The sequence below is a fragment of the Pipistrellus kuhlii genome, unplaced genomic scaffold, assembly GCF_014108245.1.
Source record: "Pipistrellus kuhlii isolate mPipKuh1 unplaced genomic scaffold, mPipKuh1.p scaffold_m20_p_1, whole genome shotgun sequence".
Classification (NCBI taxonomy): Eukaryota; Metazoa; Chordata; class Mammalia; order Chiroptera; family Vespertilionidae; genus Pipistrellus; species Pipistrellus kuhlii.
In genome coordinates, this window is record NW_023425404.1 from 122836502 (window position 1) to 122852145 (window position 15644).

The 15644-nt window shown below is 46.2% G+C and overlaps 1 protein-coding gene across 1 annotated transcript; it reads left to right on the plus strand.

The window, feature by feature from the left end:
• The first annotated feature begins 1374 nt into the window (after nucleotides 1–1374).
• Nucleotides 1375–14979, plus strand: ECHDC3 (enoyl-CoA hydratase domain containing 3). The gene is made up of 5 exons (XM_036408002.2): nucleotides 1375–1613; nucleotides 4535–4656; nucleotides 6551–6648; nucleotides 8767–8967; nucleotides 14097–14979. The coding sequence occupies exons 1-5, from the start codon at nucleotides 1438–1440 to the stop codon at nucleotides 14406–14408; spliced, it is 909 nt and encodes a 302-aa protein (XP_036263895.1). The 5' UTR covers nucleotides 1375–1437; the 3' UTR covers nucleotides 14409–14979.
• Nucleotides 14980–15644: the final 665 nt, after the last annotated feature.

A 15644-nucleotide genomic window follows, 5' to 3' on the forward strand; every position in this document is an offset into this window, starting at 1 on the left:
TTTTACAACTCAAAAGCCAAGAATTGCCTTCTCTTTGTCTCTGAATTCTGCCAGAGCCCTTCATCCTTGGAGGCAATGAATGAGAATACACCAGGTTGTTTGAATGGAGTGGAGACCAAGGAAATGACCAAGGTGCAGGTGATCTCAACTGACATTTCAAAATATTTTTCTGTACATGCGTTCTGACCAATTATGAAGCTGAGAATTAATAAGAGCCTCGCTGAGAGGAACCCAATGTGTGACTATTTAAAGCCACTGTACAATCTCAATGGCCCCATTTTAGTGTGCTTTTGTACAATTGTTATTCTTGCAAAAGTCAGTGTGAAAGAAAGGTGTGTAGGCTCTTGGGCATGATGTCTCTCTAGAAAGCATATATAAGATATTTGAAGGATGACAGCATCTCTCCTAAGTTTCCTGAAATCTCCAGATTTTGAGAATTTGATACAGGAAGCAGTTAACTAACAAATGACAATGAAAACATTCTCTTCATATTTACACTTTAAGTGTAGAACATGCCCTGTCTGTGGCAGCCACTCTTAGATCCTGAAAGGGTCTCCCATTCTTCCCCCTGTGCATTTGAAAAACTCAAGACATAAATGTAGACCCCAGGGTTTCTCTAAGGAAGGACATAAAGCATTCAAAAGTCAATGCCTTGCTGAAACCGGTTTGGCTCAGTGGATAGAGCATTGGTCTGCGGACTGGAAGGTCCCAGGTTCCATTCCAGTCAGGGGCATGTACTTTGGTTGCTGGCACATACCCAGTAGGGGGTGTGCAAGAGGCAGCTGATCCATGATTCTCTCTCATTGATGTTTCTAACTCTCTATCCCTCTCTCTTCCTCTCTGTAAAAAATCAATAAAATATATTTTTTAAAAAAGTCAACGCCTGAGTGGGATATACTTCACCTCCTGAGGTATGGTCATCTGCCAGGCCTGGCGATTTTTCATGGGTGGGGAGAGGTAACAAAGTGAAGTCCAGAAATCACACCGCTCACCACATGATCCCATTCATTTTTCTAATCTAGGCAAACCACCCCATTCTTGGTATTGGTGCAGAAAGGAGCAGACCAACCCACTCCTCACCTCTTTAACTGGCCTTGCAAGGCAAACTGATCGCGGAGATCGCCTACAAGTTGGCCTGGCCTCACCTTTCGGGGTTGGAGAGGGACCAGGCGCCAATGGCCAGAGTGGAATCAGGACCGCGGAGGCGGATCAGGAGGGGAGGGCTCAGGGGCGGGGCCATGGCGGCGAGGGGGCGGGGCCAGGCGGGGACGCGGGGAAACGGGCTGTGGATGGACGGCCCGAGGGGCGGGGCGCGGAGGGATCCGGCCTGGGAGTCGGTCGGTACCGGGACCTGGGAGTTCCGTTCGGGTCTCCCCACGGCCTGAGCTCAGCGGCTGGGCTCGCACCTGCGCCCTCGGAGCGTGTCTCCGGTCCTCGATGGCGGCTGCTGCGGGCCTGCGGGCCTTCGGGGCACAGGTTCCCGCCTGGCTCCGGCGCGGCCGGTGCGGTCCGCTCGCCGCCGGCTTCTGCAGCGGAGGGCCGGCCGGGGCCCGGCAGCCGGAGCCGGAGCCGGGGTCGCGGCTCACTAGCTCGCGGCAGCGGGACGGCATCAGGTCAGGCTGCAGGCTGGCGCGCTGCTCCCGGGAGAGCCGGGCTGGCGGGGAGCGGGGAGAGAGCTGGACAGAGGCCACCCGACGCGGAGCCCCCCGGGGGAGCCGCCCGCTGCCCTGGACCCCCGTTATCTGTCATCTGGCCCCGAGGTGGTCCAAGGAAAGGAATCGCGGGTGCGGTACTTAGGGGAGCCCCTTGCCTGAGCGCAGGGGCGTTTGAGACCCTGCAAGACCCACACAGGAGGACTCCAAGTGGGACTGCCTCGACGGCCCCAAACCCTCAGACCCGCGGGCTCAGTGTGCGCAACTCTGCCGGTACACCCGTCGCGGGCTTATGAGAAAGCCCTTCCTAGAGGGGCTGGGCCAGGGGGGACCTGGCTACAAGGCCGGGGAGGCCTGGCAGAGCTGCTGCTTGGCCCTCACCAGAAGTGCCCAGTCAATAAATAGAGTGAAGGACACACCGTCCTGAGCCCTGGCCTTTGTCTCTACAGGCCCCAAGCCTCTTAAAAACCACACCTGTGCACACAGTTGGAGCAGCACCATGAAGTCAAGGGTGAAGGGCCTCTAGCCCCATCCAGGCCTCATCCTCACCTTTGCCGGGCCAGTCAAGGACCCCATGCGAGGCCGTTTTTTTTTTTTTTTTTTTTTTTTTAGCATATCTAAGTATTTAAAAGTTACAAACTAACTGCTAAATGTGTTTTCTTCTGCTGCCCCGACAAGCAGTACTTCATAAAACCTCCAAGGTCATGTTTGAATTTACAACCCTCAGGCTTGTAGGAGTCCCCCCAAAATGGAGAGCCAGCTGCTGACCTGCAGCTTTTCTTCCCAGCTTCTGCTCTGGCCTCTTCAACCCTCCTTCCCGCTGTTCTTCCAGAGGCGTGGCCCATAAGTCTGCAGACACCCCATCCACATGCCCTCTCTTGTTTTCTTCACAGACAACTCCTCTTGGTTAGTCCTGGGATCTAGGGTGCCCACTGCACAGCCAGGGAACTCCAGGGTCTCAGGTAATTGCAGCAAAGCTTGCAAGGGGAGGTTATTCCAGGGAAGCATTTCCCATTATCCTTGTGGTCTCCTGCTCGCTTGGATGGGCAGAACGGGACGGAGGCCCAGAGCTCCGTGTTCCAAAGTGCAGGACCCAGGCAGGGGCCCTCCTGTCCATTTTCAAAGGTAGTTTGAACATTTGGTTCCATCTGACAAGGAGCCTGACTTGTGGCATGGCGGCCTCGTTGTAAAAGGAGACCTGGTTGAGTTCTCCAGAGTGAAACATGGAGCAGAAAGGGAGATAGAGAAGAATCACCTATCATAAACACTGGGAATTGTTCAGGAGTAAGGAAGCCCCCAAATCCAGCATGGAAGCAGTACTATTGTTACTCACTAAGTAGGTGAGTTCAATTGAGCAGCTCAGTCAAGCTTTCAGTGTTCCCTTTCAAAGCTGGGCCTCAACAATAGGCAAGTGCCAGCTATGAATTGGGTTCTGCTCTAGGCACGAGAAGGAGCTCTGAAGAGGGATGGCATTTGGATGTTAGCAGAAAGCTGGGAGCCCATGGAAGAAGTAGAGAAGGACTAAAAAGTCAGGAGAGGAGGAATGCATTTCCAGAAGGAGGAGAGCATGATCCAAATGGCCAGTGGGTTTGGTTCAGACAATTAGAAGCTGTCAGTGGGAAAAGTTCTAGTGGAGTGGCAGGAAGCCTGGTTAATGACACTGGTTGAACAGTGAACTCAGCAACTTGGAGCACTCTCAAAGGGTGTGTCATATGCAAGCCAAAGGATTAATGAGACCCATATGAGCAGACACTGCCATGAAGCACTGAAATCGGGCTGGCATCTTTTTACACAATTTTGCCTGAGGTCTTAGACTTTTATTTAAGCATCTGCCATGGATAGGATGGCAGCTTTTTTGAGTATACTACAGCAAGCACATTCATAGCCACCTAAAGATGGCAGCAAAATGGAAATGGCATTCCAAAGAAAATGGTATTACACAGATTCAGTCATCAAAGTAGTTTTCCAGAAAACAGTGGCATAGGAGGCTATTTGTGGAGAATCCAAGTTGACACATAGCAGTAGGAATATCAGATTCAAAAAAGAAAGAGGAAGGAAGAAAAAATGTGGGTGGGAAACAGATATAAAACATATATTATTAATCTGGTGTTTGGTTTGCTGCTTGTTCCGTATAACAGCAAAAATAAGACATTTCTGTGTTTGGGCAGTAAGACGACAATACAGGTTCATCAGCATACTTAAAATAGTGAGCAGGCCTCTGAATGCCAGCTGCTAGTGAGATAACATGTCCAAAAGAGCCCTCTTGCTGTAGGTTCTGGCCTTCTGTTCATCACATACCATCCCATGTTCAGACAGCATGAATTATTGTGGAGAATTATAGGATGCCACTATAAAAGATGGGAAAATGCTGCCATATGTATGTATGGGCAGCTGCACCCACCGTGGCTGCCTATTCTGTGTGGTGGGTGGGAGGCGATAGGGGCAGATTCTTGGTTCTTTTCCTAACCTAATTTATTTCTGAGGAACAATGGGAAGAAGTTGAAGGTGGCACTATGTGTCAGATGCCTCTGGCTCCTGCCGCTGTCTTACAGACTGCGAACCCTCTATGTATGGGCAGCAATGATTTTGGGAAGACTCTGACTTGCCCTTTTGGTGCTGACAGTAATGTCTCTGACAGCAAATCTGAAAAAGAAACAAATGAAGGGAAGAGGGAAAAAATGCAGCCCGTATCTCGGGACGTCTCCTTGTTTTGACTTAGTTGTAACTCTGAAGAGTTGACAGACCATCTCAGTTGCCTCAAAGCACCAGCACTTCTCTTTTCTGGTGTTTTAAAAACAGCTCCCAAATTAGAAAGGAAGTGCAGGGGCCCTCAGTTGTTTTGACTGGTGCATGACCCAGTACTTATAAAGTGTTCTTCACAGGAACATTGTCTTGAGCAATCCAAAGAGGAGGAATGCGCTGTCACTGGCAATGCTGAAATCTCTCCGAAGTGACATTCTTCATGAAGCTGAAAGCAAAGATCTGAAAGTCATTATCATTTCAGGTACTGATCTTACATCCCTCCTCAGGGTTCTGAAGACTTTTCCCAAAATTCTTTTGTCAACTGGGGATCCCCTCAGTTAATGGGAGAATTGTTTGGGAGCTCCTTTACAAGAACATTCATTATGAAAAACTATCAATATTGTGAAGTGGGGGGCTTGGTCCTAACACTTACTGTTTTTTGTTGTTGACATTATTTCCCCCCCTAACACTGTTAATTGGAAATTATAGCAAAGATTACTGTGCAGGGAAAATGTCTTTCCTTTTTGTCAGATACGTAATATTCCAATTGAAATCAGATAATTGGTTTCCTCATGGACTGGATAAGAGGAGCTTAATTGCTGATCCTTTGGGTAGTTTAGCAAGTCGATGGGATCAGGCTGCTCAAGCATTTGGTTGGTTTGTTTGTCTGTTCCTATGAAACTTTGAACCAATAGCTGCAATCTTCTGCAGTTTGCTCATTTCTTTCCTTCCTCTTCTCCAGTAAAAGTTGTTAATGAATTATTTAGTGATGATGGTGATGGTCCAAGTCAGTGGTCGGCAAACTGCGGCTCGCGCGCCACATACAGTGGCCCCTTGAGTGTGGCTCTTCCACAAAATACCATGTGCGGGTGTACACGTACAGTGCGATTGAAATTTCTTGGCCATGCACAGTTTTTGGCCTGGGTGAGTCTATTTTGAAGAAGTGGTTCTAATGCCAAGCCACACTCAAGGGGTCAAAGATCTGCATGTGGCTCGCGAGCCGCGGTTTGCTGACCATTGGTCAAAGTAATATCAGTGTCAGCATTTTAAAGCATCCATAGAAATATAAAATGGATGATACCATGTGATGTACTGTTGTTGTTATAGAAATTAAGGGTCAGTTTTTCTGGAGGCAGATACTCAGAATGTTACCTTCTTACCTGTGGTTGAATATAAATTACCAACTGTTTTTTATGGCAAAGGAAAAAGATATAGGTCAGATATCGTTCAACAGCCACAGGAATATTACCCAGATGCAGCGAAGACAGTTAACTTCCATACAGCACAATTTCCTAACTTGTTTAAAGGGAATAATATTGCCCATCAAAAGAATTACAACAAAAGGAAAATATGAGAAAGTGTTACCAGCTTATCAGTGGAATTGCATTTTGTTATTATTTTAACAATAACAATAAAACCACATCCTTAGGTCCACGTAAAAAATAAAGAGTTCTCACCAGAGCTGGTTTGGCTCAGTGGAGAGAGTGTTGGCCTGAAGACTGAAGGGTCTCATGTTCCATTCCAGAAAAGTCACATGCCAAGGTTTCAGGCTCAATCCCCAGAATTGGGTGTGCAGGAGACAGCCGATCAATGATTCTTTCTCATCATTGGTGTTTCTATCTGTATCCCTTTCCCTTCCTCTCTTTAATCAATAACAAATATATATATATATATTAAAAATAAGGAGGTTCTCTTTACCTTCTGACCTTTCTGATCGCAGCCTGTACAGATGGCTAGTGTCTGTAGACTAAATGACAAGGCTTGCTGCAGGAGGCACAGTGGATTTTGATGGAACTGCATGAGTCAAAAATTTAGGCCAGATCAAATTCAAAAACCAAACTGTGAGACTGGAGGGACAACTCTGAAAGAAGTTGTCCATCTGCTTTGGTTACTACCTGTGTAATTGCACGTGTTCATTGGTTTCCACCACGGACTTTTTAGAGTACAGATGCCTCACGTTGAATTGTCATCACAAAATACTGGCTATAACTTTTCCAGTTAACCGGAATTATTCTTACCAAATTGGGCCATTAACTTTCTGTCTACAGCAATGATACAATTGTTTATTAAAATGATTCAATTGACAAATAAGTGACCTTCTCAGCTCTGCTGTTTACACCTTTTCATTTTCTTTTCTCATTTGGAATCATTTGTAGCTGAGGGGCCTGTATTTTCTTCCGGGCATGATTTAAAGGAACTGACGGATGAGCAAGGTTCAGAACATCACTCTGAAGTATTTCAAACCTGTGCAGAGGTAAGCCAGGAGGACATCTTGCATTGCAAACCTGAAAATGATAATTACATATACTAAATATTGAGTTAGGCTTCTAGTTTACAGGTAAGGTTTTATCTTTGAGACCTAACTACTGCAGAACTACTAAAACCTCTGTGGCCATTGGTGAGTCCTTTATCCAAGCAACAATTTGGTTTAGACTTTTAAAAGGCAACCATAGTTGTGATATGCCAAAAAAAGGGAAATATATGTTGGTATTGATAGCTGCCAGGTCCAGCATCATGGGTATGGCTTGGTATATATGTCTTAAGATGTAAAAGGTAGAAATGTACATCTTTATAGAGAAAGAACCTAAGATTATAATTTAAATTTTTTTTTTAACTAAAACAGTTCTGTCAGTGGAAAAGAGAGAACATTCATAAATGGAATAACAATAACAATTTTATTATTATTTTTTTAAATATATTTTATTGAGTTTTTACAGAGAGGAGGAGAGAGGGATAGAGAGCTAGAAACGTCGATGAGAGAGAAACATCGACCAGCTGTCTCTTGCACACCCCCTACCGGGGATGTGCCCGCAACCAATGTACATTCCCTTGACCGGAATCGAACCTGGGACCTTTCAGTCTGCAGACCGACGCTCACCACTGAGCCAAACCGGTTTCGGCAACAATAACAATTTTAAAATTCATTTTTACCCCCTCTTTCACCTCTAACTAGAAAAATTAACCTCTTCATTTTCACTTTAACAACATTAACAAGGGAAATTTCCAACAGATATTGAAGAGGAAGGACAAAAAGTTTAAGATAATTTAAAATTCTATCTCCTGAGATTCTGCCTAACAGCCCAGGCTCCCTCTGTAATGAGGGTCTGGCCTAGAACTGGGGTTCAGTGCAGTCAGAACTGGGGCTCAGCACAATCCGGAGCTTTTGTCTCCTTCCCGCTAGGGTAGGCGTGTCGAACTCAATCAGAGAAGGGGCCAAAATCTAAAATTCAGCCTAAATCGCGGGCTGAATGGTTTACTGAACAGTCATAAACTGTCATTGTGATGGAAACGCAGCGGAGTGCAGTGATGACAGCCCGGTGCGGGCCACATTGCAAGGCCTGGCGGGACGGATTTGGCCCGCGGGCCTTGTGTTTGACACATGTGCACTAGAGCAATCTAGCAGCAGAGTCAACGGTCCGTCCTCTGTGTGTTATGTGTGCGTCTCCCGGGGCTCTGTCTTTTGCCGCTCCCCTGAGATTCCACCTAACAGCCCAGGCTCCCTCTTTATGAGCCTGGGTCCCCAGGGTCTGGCATAGAACTGGGGTTCAGTGCTGTCGGAACTGGGGTTCAGCACAGTCTGGAGCTTTTATCTCCTTCCCGCTAGGGAACGCCAGCCAGGCACTCAGCCTTCCCCTCCTCTCCGGCTCAGTCCTCTCAGTGCGCACAGCGTGTCTCCATACCTTAGGCTTTTACAGCTCCTCTGATTTTCCTTCTGGTTTTCTTTTTCCTTCTCGTAGCATTTCCAGTCAGTCGACTTTCCTGTAGTTCTGGGTAATATCCATTTTGTATTTTAGTTGTATTTTATTAAAATTGTTGTGTGAGGCTGCAGTTAGGTGTTACCTATGCCGCCATCTTGGATTCTCCTCTCCATCTTAAATTTTTAAGGAAATTCCAAATACCAGTTTCAGACCTTTAACACTAGAGCTCCACATAGGTTAGTGAGAACAGAACTATTTGTTCCGCAGAGAGAATCAGCTTGGTTCTTATGCAGGGCTGCTGAGGAAGCAGCTGGAGAGGAGGGGACTGCAACCTCGAAGAGGCCAGGGCCTGGGAGTCAGATAGATGTGTGCATTCAGACCCCACAGCCACCACTTGTGGGTCTGTGGCCTTAGGCCAATTCCTTCCCCCTGAGCCTCGTGTCTCAATTGGAACTTAGTGTTCCTTCCTCCTGGGTTTCTCAGGAGTCAAACGGCACAATCTGGTCCACCGTCAGTATTCAATTCAGGTTCTCTCTGTGCCTGCTTCTGTCCTTTTCCCTAGAATCTGATGCACTAATGGGGATGAAAAGCTCTGAAGTAAAGTCACATGAAATAGCATTAATGTTGCACCTCACTCTTGGATGGATGTGAACTGGTTATGTTTGCTCCTTCAGGTCATGATGCTGATCCAGAATCATCCCGTCCCCGTGATTGCCATGGTGAACGGCTTGGCCACCGCTGCTGGATGTCAGCTGGTTGCCAGCTGTGACATTGCCGTGGCCAGTGACAAATCCTCATTTGCCACTCCAGGTGTAAACATTGGGCTCTTCTGCTCCACCCCTGGAGTGGCCTTGGGGAGAGCAGTGCCAAGAAAGGTAATCTGACCCCTGCAGCCTCCTCTCTAGTTGTAACCCTCACATGCACTGGAGGGTTGGCTCCAAATTCGCTTGTTAAAGTACCATTTGAATCAGGATGTTCTGCATGAAGCATAGCTGGCTGGATGCGCTGCAGGCTTCCTTTTAAGACCTCTTGTTTAGGGGGGAATGTGTAGCTTCTCACAGGTGCCTGCTTTTCACTTTACTTCGTGAATCATGCATTTTGCTGTTGCCTGTCCCTCTATGTGGTTAGTTATGGTTTTGGATATTTTTGTTTGTTTTCATAAAGGCACACATTTTTTATAATCTTATTTGAAATGCAGTTTAGACAGTTGCACTCTAAAGGTTGTCCATGACATGTAATAGCATGGTGACATGGCATTATCAAGAGGCTAGGATATGAGTGTCACTGGCTGAGTGTGTGCTGTCAGCTTGTCGTATTCTAGAAAGGACTGGAGTAGCTGCTATACTGAGTGTGTCGGCTTTATGATGGTTGTATTTTAGGAGCATGGAACATCTTGAGCTCAGCATGTTGAGGCTGCCCCAGGAGCCATATTGTCAATGTTGTTTTGTCCTTGCTAAATCCATTTTCTTTACAAAGCTTTCTCCCTTCCTAGAAGACATAAAACAATATTTATTGAACATCTTGTGAGTAGAAACCAGTGGCTTCCTTGTTATAAAAAATATATGTATCTTCATTCTCAATGGGAAATCTCTTTTTAAAAATGGGGGAGAGGGGTGTTGTATACCATAGCAAGTAGGAAACTAAATTGCTTTCTAGGATATTATGTCCATTTAGCATCTACTACAAAAGTCAGCAGCTCTTCAGATGCCTGAGGCACAAAAGAAATGAGACCCAAGCAAAATCAAGTCATAGGCTCAGAGACATTTAGGGAAGCACTCCTTTCTTTCACGATGTCTCTTCATTAGTTTTTACAGAGGTGTGTGCTTTTGCAGATGTTCTGAATAGAGATACCTACCAGCACACACACACATGAAAACTGGCTGAACATGGGCTCCACAACTACATAAAGTGGCCTGTTCAAACACAGAGCTTCTGAAATGTGCTCAGCCCAAGGCGGTGGTTTCATCTTGTCAGGATACACATGGACTTTAAATGTGGGGTGGGTGTGTGTGTTTCCTACTTTGTGCCAGTACATTAAATTAAAATGCATTCATTAAAAACATTGTCAGAGCTTATTAATAAACTGTCTTATAATTGTGCAAATCAGCTCACAAGGCCTTTTGCATACTAAAGGGTGGTTGTCTGGTTAGCCCACCTGCAGCTGTTCATCGTCAACCATGTTAAGGCATTTGAAACCTTTAAATCATGATTGTCCTGTCAGGATAAGAATCCATTCTCTCTTAAAACAAACTTTTAAAAATCAAGGCTTAGAATTGAGTCCTAAAAATGTAAACATTATACCATATTTGTCAAATTTAAATTAGTTTTTGAGAAGAAAGAGAAGGAAAATGTGGCAAAAACAGGACTTTAGTTCCCACAGAGCCCAATTCTCAGAACCTCGTTGCATGATTGTCCAGCATGAGAGGTTAAGGGGCAGGATGTTGTAAGACCAAAGTAACTTTGGCCTACCACAGAAAGTTCTGGCAGTGCCAGGCCCACTCAGAAGACGGGAGAGGATCTCCAGTATTGTTCCTTTCAGATCCCTGATCTGTGCTCTTCCTATCCTGATCCCAGGAGGCCTCTGAATCACTAGTCAGGGGTAGCATTCTTATTTTGAAATCTTCAGAGCTTTTCCAGTTGTAACAGATCTCCCTGCATGTGGGGCTATTTGGAGGCATAAAATGGTTTTGGGTTCGTATTAATGAGCTGAAATCCCAGAGGTGATAAAGGGGATTTAGTGGGGTGAAAAGTCTGTTGGCATTCAAGGCCTTTGCCAGGTTTCAGGACTGCAGATTTTACCCTGGGTGGGCCCTCTTTGGGAGGAAAACGGGATTCATAAAGATCTAGACCTGAACAAAACATACCTGCCTGTTGTCATTGCTTGATTGCACACATTCCATACACAAGCCTGTAAACTCTGGAGTGGTTGGGCACTTATCCCCATGCATATCCATAGGGTAGCAAGCAGCGCTTTTGCAAACTGACCTAATTGGGAAACTTGGCCTTTTTCAGGCAGCTTAAGGCCACACACACGGCTCACCACTACCCTCTGCTGGCCATCATGGAAAACTGCTTAGCTGTGACAGAGACCCAGAGCTGCAGCTGGTCCACTGGGAGCAGAAATAATGGCATGGAGCCCTTGTGTTCAGCCAGGCTGAGCCTGGGCATGGATAATTTTCCACGATTGTAAAGTGTTTCTCTCCTCTGGTGTGAGTTAAATAAGGTAGCTTCACTGCACCATATAAACAATGTGCCTGGTGCAGCTGCTCCCTTAGCCTGTCAGAGGGTACTGGTGACCCATATGTGGCCTTGTTCAGAAATGTGGAGCCGGTGCCTCAGCGGGTGGTACCCCTGTGGAGCACATGAAAGATCCGAATCGCCTTCTTCCAAACCAGTCATTTCTCTGTTGTAGGAACACTTGCTGCCACCTGTTTACCTACGGTAACTTATGTATCTGTAGAATCTGATTTCTCAGTTGTCTAATTAGAACTTCCAAGCTAAAAGGAGAGTAAAGGCATTGACCCTCAGCTGGTGTGCAGTTTACCAGAGCCTGGAGAAATTCAGGTCTCAGATCCCAGATCAACTGCATCAAATCCATGCTCTATCAGTGATTCCTGTGTCTGTCAAAGGCGCCTTAGTGCCTCTGAGAACATGCTCAGCACACAAATTTACTTACTTCTCAGGCTTCCCAGCCAATGAAATTAGCCTGGTGATCTTGTCAGCTTCATTCGCCTCTGAGTCCTCCAGCATCCCAGCCCCTCCACTGCCACCAGCTGGTTCTTGTCATCTGTGTGACTAGAGGGGATCTGGAAGACTGCTCTGCTTTCTGGGGCCATATCCCTAAAGCACAGATAGAGATTCAGACATGGTTATAGCTGGAATAAGCATGTGAATAATAGCCATTGTACTTATTGGGTGCTACAGAGTGCCCAGGACTGTAGTATAAGCTGTATACATTGTCTCTAACCTTGACAATTCTGCAGGAGGATGGTGGTCTTATTCCTGTTTTTCAGATAAGGGAACAGACTCAGATGGGTTAAATTGTTCCCTTAAGGTCTGTGGTTAGTAAACGGTCTCAAGGACCTCCAGACACAATTCCCACCACCCTGTGAGCAAGCCTGGGCTCCAGTCCTTTTTATTGTTTTTAATGCAAATAGCCTGGGAGGAGAAGTAGTAAATCACCAACTTGTTAGGGGGACCCAAAAAGTACCCCTAAAATGAACAAGAGTTTATTAGGAGGTATTTTCTTCTCTCTCACCTCAGGTTTCAGGGGCCCAAGTAAAGATTGTTGCTTGTGCACTATAAAATAAACAGGTTTTCTTTTCTTTAGGGAATGCCACTCCATCACCTAATCTGCTTGCATAAAGTCCCCATAAATCAACACAGTGCCAAACAGTATTGGCCCACTAGGCAGGTGAGGAAACTGAAGCCCAGAAAGAGGCATAAGCTAGGCGTGGGTGACTTAGGAAGCTAAAGGTAGGCCAGGAACTCTATTTTTGACCCTGTTCCAGTCAAAATGTCTTTCACGAGCAGCTTTAATTTCGTTAAGACCTCCTTGGTCTCCCGGACAGAGAAGTGCCAGGATAGCAGAAGCATAATCTAGTCTCATGATTTTAGAAACCATCTAAATCAGTAGTTCTAAACTGGAGGTTGTCCTGGCCGGTGTGGTTCAGTTAAACTCTAACTGTTAAGAGTCCTGTGCACCAGAGGCAGCAAATTCATTCCCATTCAGGGCACATCCCCAGGTTTGATCCCTGGTTGGGAGACAACGGATCAATGCTTCTCTCACATCGATGTTTCTCTTTCTCTCCCTCTTCCCCATCTCTCCCTTTCTTCCTTTAAGATCAATTAAAAAGTAAATAAATAAAATAAATTAAGAGCAATTTTGACCCTGGAGACATTTGGCAATGCCTGCAGCTTTTTCTGATCACCACAAACTGGCACCCAGTGGACAGAGGCCAGAGATGCTACCCTGTATATAGTTTGTTAAATGATGAGGATTACAAAGAATTAAATGATGAGTACAAAGAATTAAAATACAGCCAGAAATGAGGTAGTGCTGAGGTAGGATTGCAATCGTATTAGGCTGGTATGGTCATGGAGTACCTCACTGATGAGGTGACAGGTGAGCAGAGACCTGAAGGAGACCAGGGAACAGGCCGTGAGGCTATGTGGGGACACAGCATTGCAAACCACTGAAACGGCAAGTATAGGACTGAGGTGACAGCACACTTGGTCTGTTCAAGGAACAGCAAAGATCCAGCTGGGCTGCAGGAGAGCAAGCAAGGGGAGAGGGATAGGAGAGGCACTTTATTTCTTGTGTATCTGGAAACACTTTTTCTAAATCATACATTTTAGTTTCAAGAAGCTCAGCCTTTTAGAATTACAGAATTGAGGCACAGTATGGCAGGCGGACAGAACTGAGGACACTTTATAGAATGAGAAATGTGTACTCCCCCTTTCTGCGGGCCTCGGAAATCTGAGGGGAGAGGATTGTGGAAAGAGAGCATTCCCTCCTTATAAGTTAACATCATGCTGGACGCCTCCATCTGTCCCTAGAAGGCATTTCCTTTTATTCCCCTCCTTCTCTGGGAGACGAGGCTGCTCTTTCAACTCAGGCTGAGGTGGTGGCTTCTCTGAACATCCCTTTATTCTGGAAAGTAACCACTGCACTGGCTTGTGCCAGACGATGGATGTTTTTAGTTTCATACCATCAGATGCAGCCACTGTCCGCTGTCCTGTGCGTGACCCTTGAAAGAGGCAGCTCAAATCTCCTGCCTCTGCAGGGCTGGGAGTTCAGCTTGAGGAAGGAACAGGAGGACATGCAGGGTCCTTCCTTCTCCTGGCTCCTGGAAAGATCCAATCTGTTCCTGAGAATTGGCCCAGATTGTCAGGAAGTCAGGACATCAACCATCTCAGCAGAGTGAAATGGAGAGGGTGGGACTCAGGTGGCAGGGGGTGAGGAGTAGAGTGCCTTAATAACTGCCCGTGTTTCCTCCCCCAGGTTGCCTTAGAAATGCTTTTTACTGGGGAGCCCATATCTGCTCAGGAGGCCTTGCTTCATGGGCTGCTCAGTAGAGTAGTGCCGGCAGATCAGCTGGAGGAAGAGACCATGAGAATCGCAAGAAAGATCGCTTCCTTGAGCCGTCCTGTGGTGTCTCTGGGCAAGGCCGCCTTCTACAAGCAAGTGCACCAGGACCTTAGAACAGCCTACCACCTGGCCTCCCAGACCATGGTGGACAATGTGGCCTTGCAAGATGGGCAGGAGGGAATCAAGGCCTTCATCCAGAAGAGAAAGCCCGTCTGGTCACACTGAGTCGGCCATATTAGAGGGATGGAGGGAGCGTGACCCAGGGAGCAGCTCTCAGGATGCTCCTCTCCCCTCTCCCCCCTCCACTGCTGCCTAATATCAAGAACAGCAGACAGACTGCTTCTGTACAATAGTCATGGTCCCACTGCATGGGGTCTGTATTCAAAGCCATGGTTCCATGGGGAAAGGATGAAACGGAGACTCAAAGGAAAAACTAATTTTAATTTAAGAGTGGTGAGCACCTATGCTGGGTCAGCTGCGGTAGTAAGCCTGGAATTTTATACACTTCTTCACGGGACCGTAAGTGTGGGACCACACTGACATGGGAGAAGGTGACGATAAAATGAAGCATGAAAGAAAAATGCCAACCTGCTTCTGCTGTCAGTAGTTCTGTTTGCCCAGACATACGAACTGTTTCCAATCTCTATGAGGTGTTCTCCACATTGCACATCTTGGTTCTATTGAGAAAGAAACATGCCTATGGCTTTGGAATAATCGTTTGTGACTACTTTAAAATACTAAATATTTAGAGAGTCTGGTATTTTATCTTTTTAACCAGAATATAAGCTGTTTGAGGGGGGGGAAAAAAATAAATGAATTCTTTCTTTGTACTATGGACACTGAGTAGGTGCCTGACTTTTTTGTAGTGAATGTCATGGCCATTGGAGCTACTATGAAACGGGAACCCTGGGTACAGCCTGAGGATAAAAACATCAGGATAGGTGGGAAGGATGCAGAACACATGTCTTTCCCACTAAAGATCACCTGCTATGGACATGCTTCCAAACTCTGCTCAGCTGCTGGTGAGAATCCACAGTAGCATCGGGCAGTTGAGTCCCCAACCTGAGCAAGGGCTTGGTTTAGGACTTATATTCAATATATGCTACTTTCTGGCTTCTGTTTTTAGCCTGGCCAAGAAATGTCTAAATCTCCTGTCCTCAAGCTTGCCCAGTTTATTTTACCTAAGAGTAGAATGTGGTCCTAAATGTGGTTAGTACCAACCAAAAATGAGAACCATGTGGTTCTAGCCAGTGGTTCTCGCTCAGGGCAAGCATTTCTTGGTATGATGTCCTATAGTGGTTTCACAGGTTTCTTTTCAGATTGGCATGTATTTGTGTAGTTTTTTTAAACAGGTTTAGAAAGGTTAATAAAAGAGTTATCTTAGAAAGGAAGAGATTGTTCTAAGAGTGCCCCTCCTGAGCGAAAACATCATTAGAACTACCATCTGCTGGACACATGACA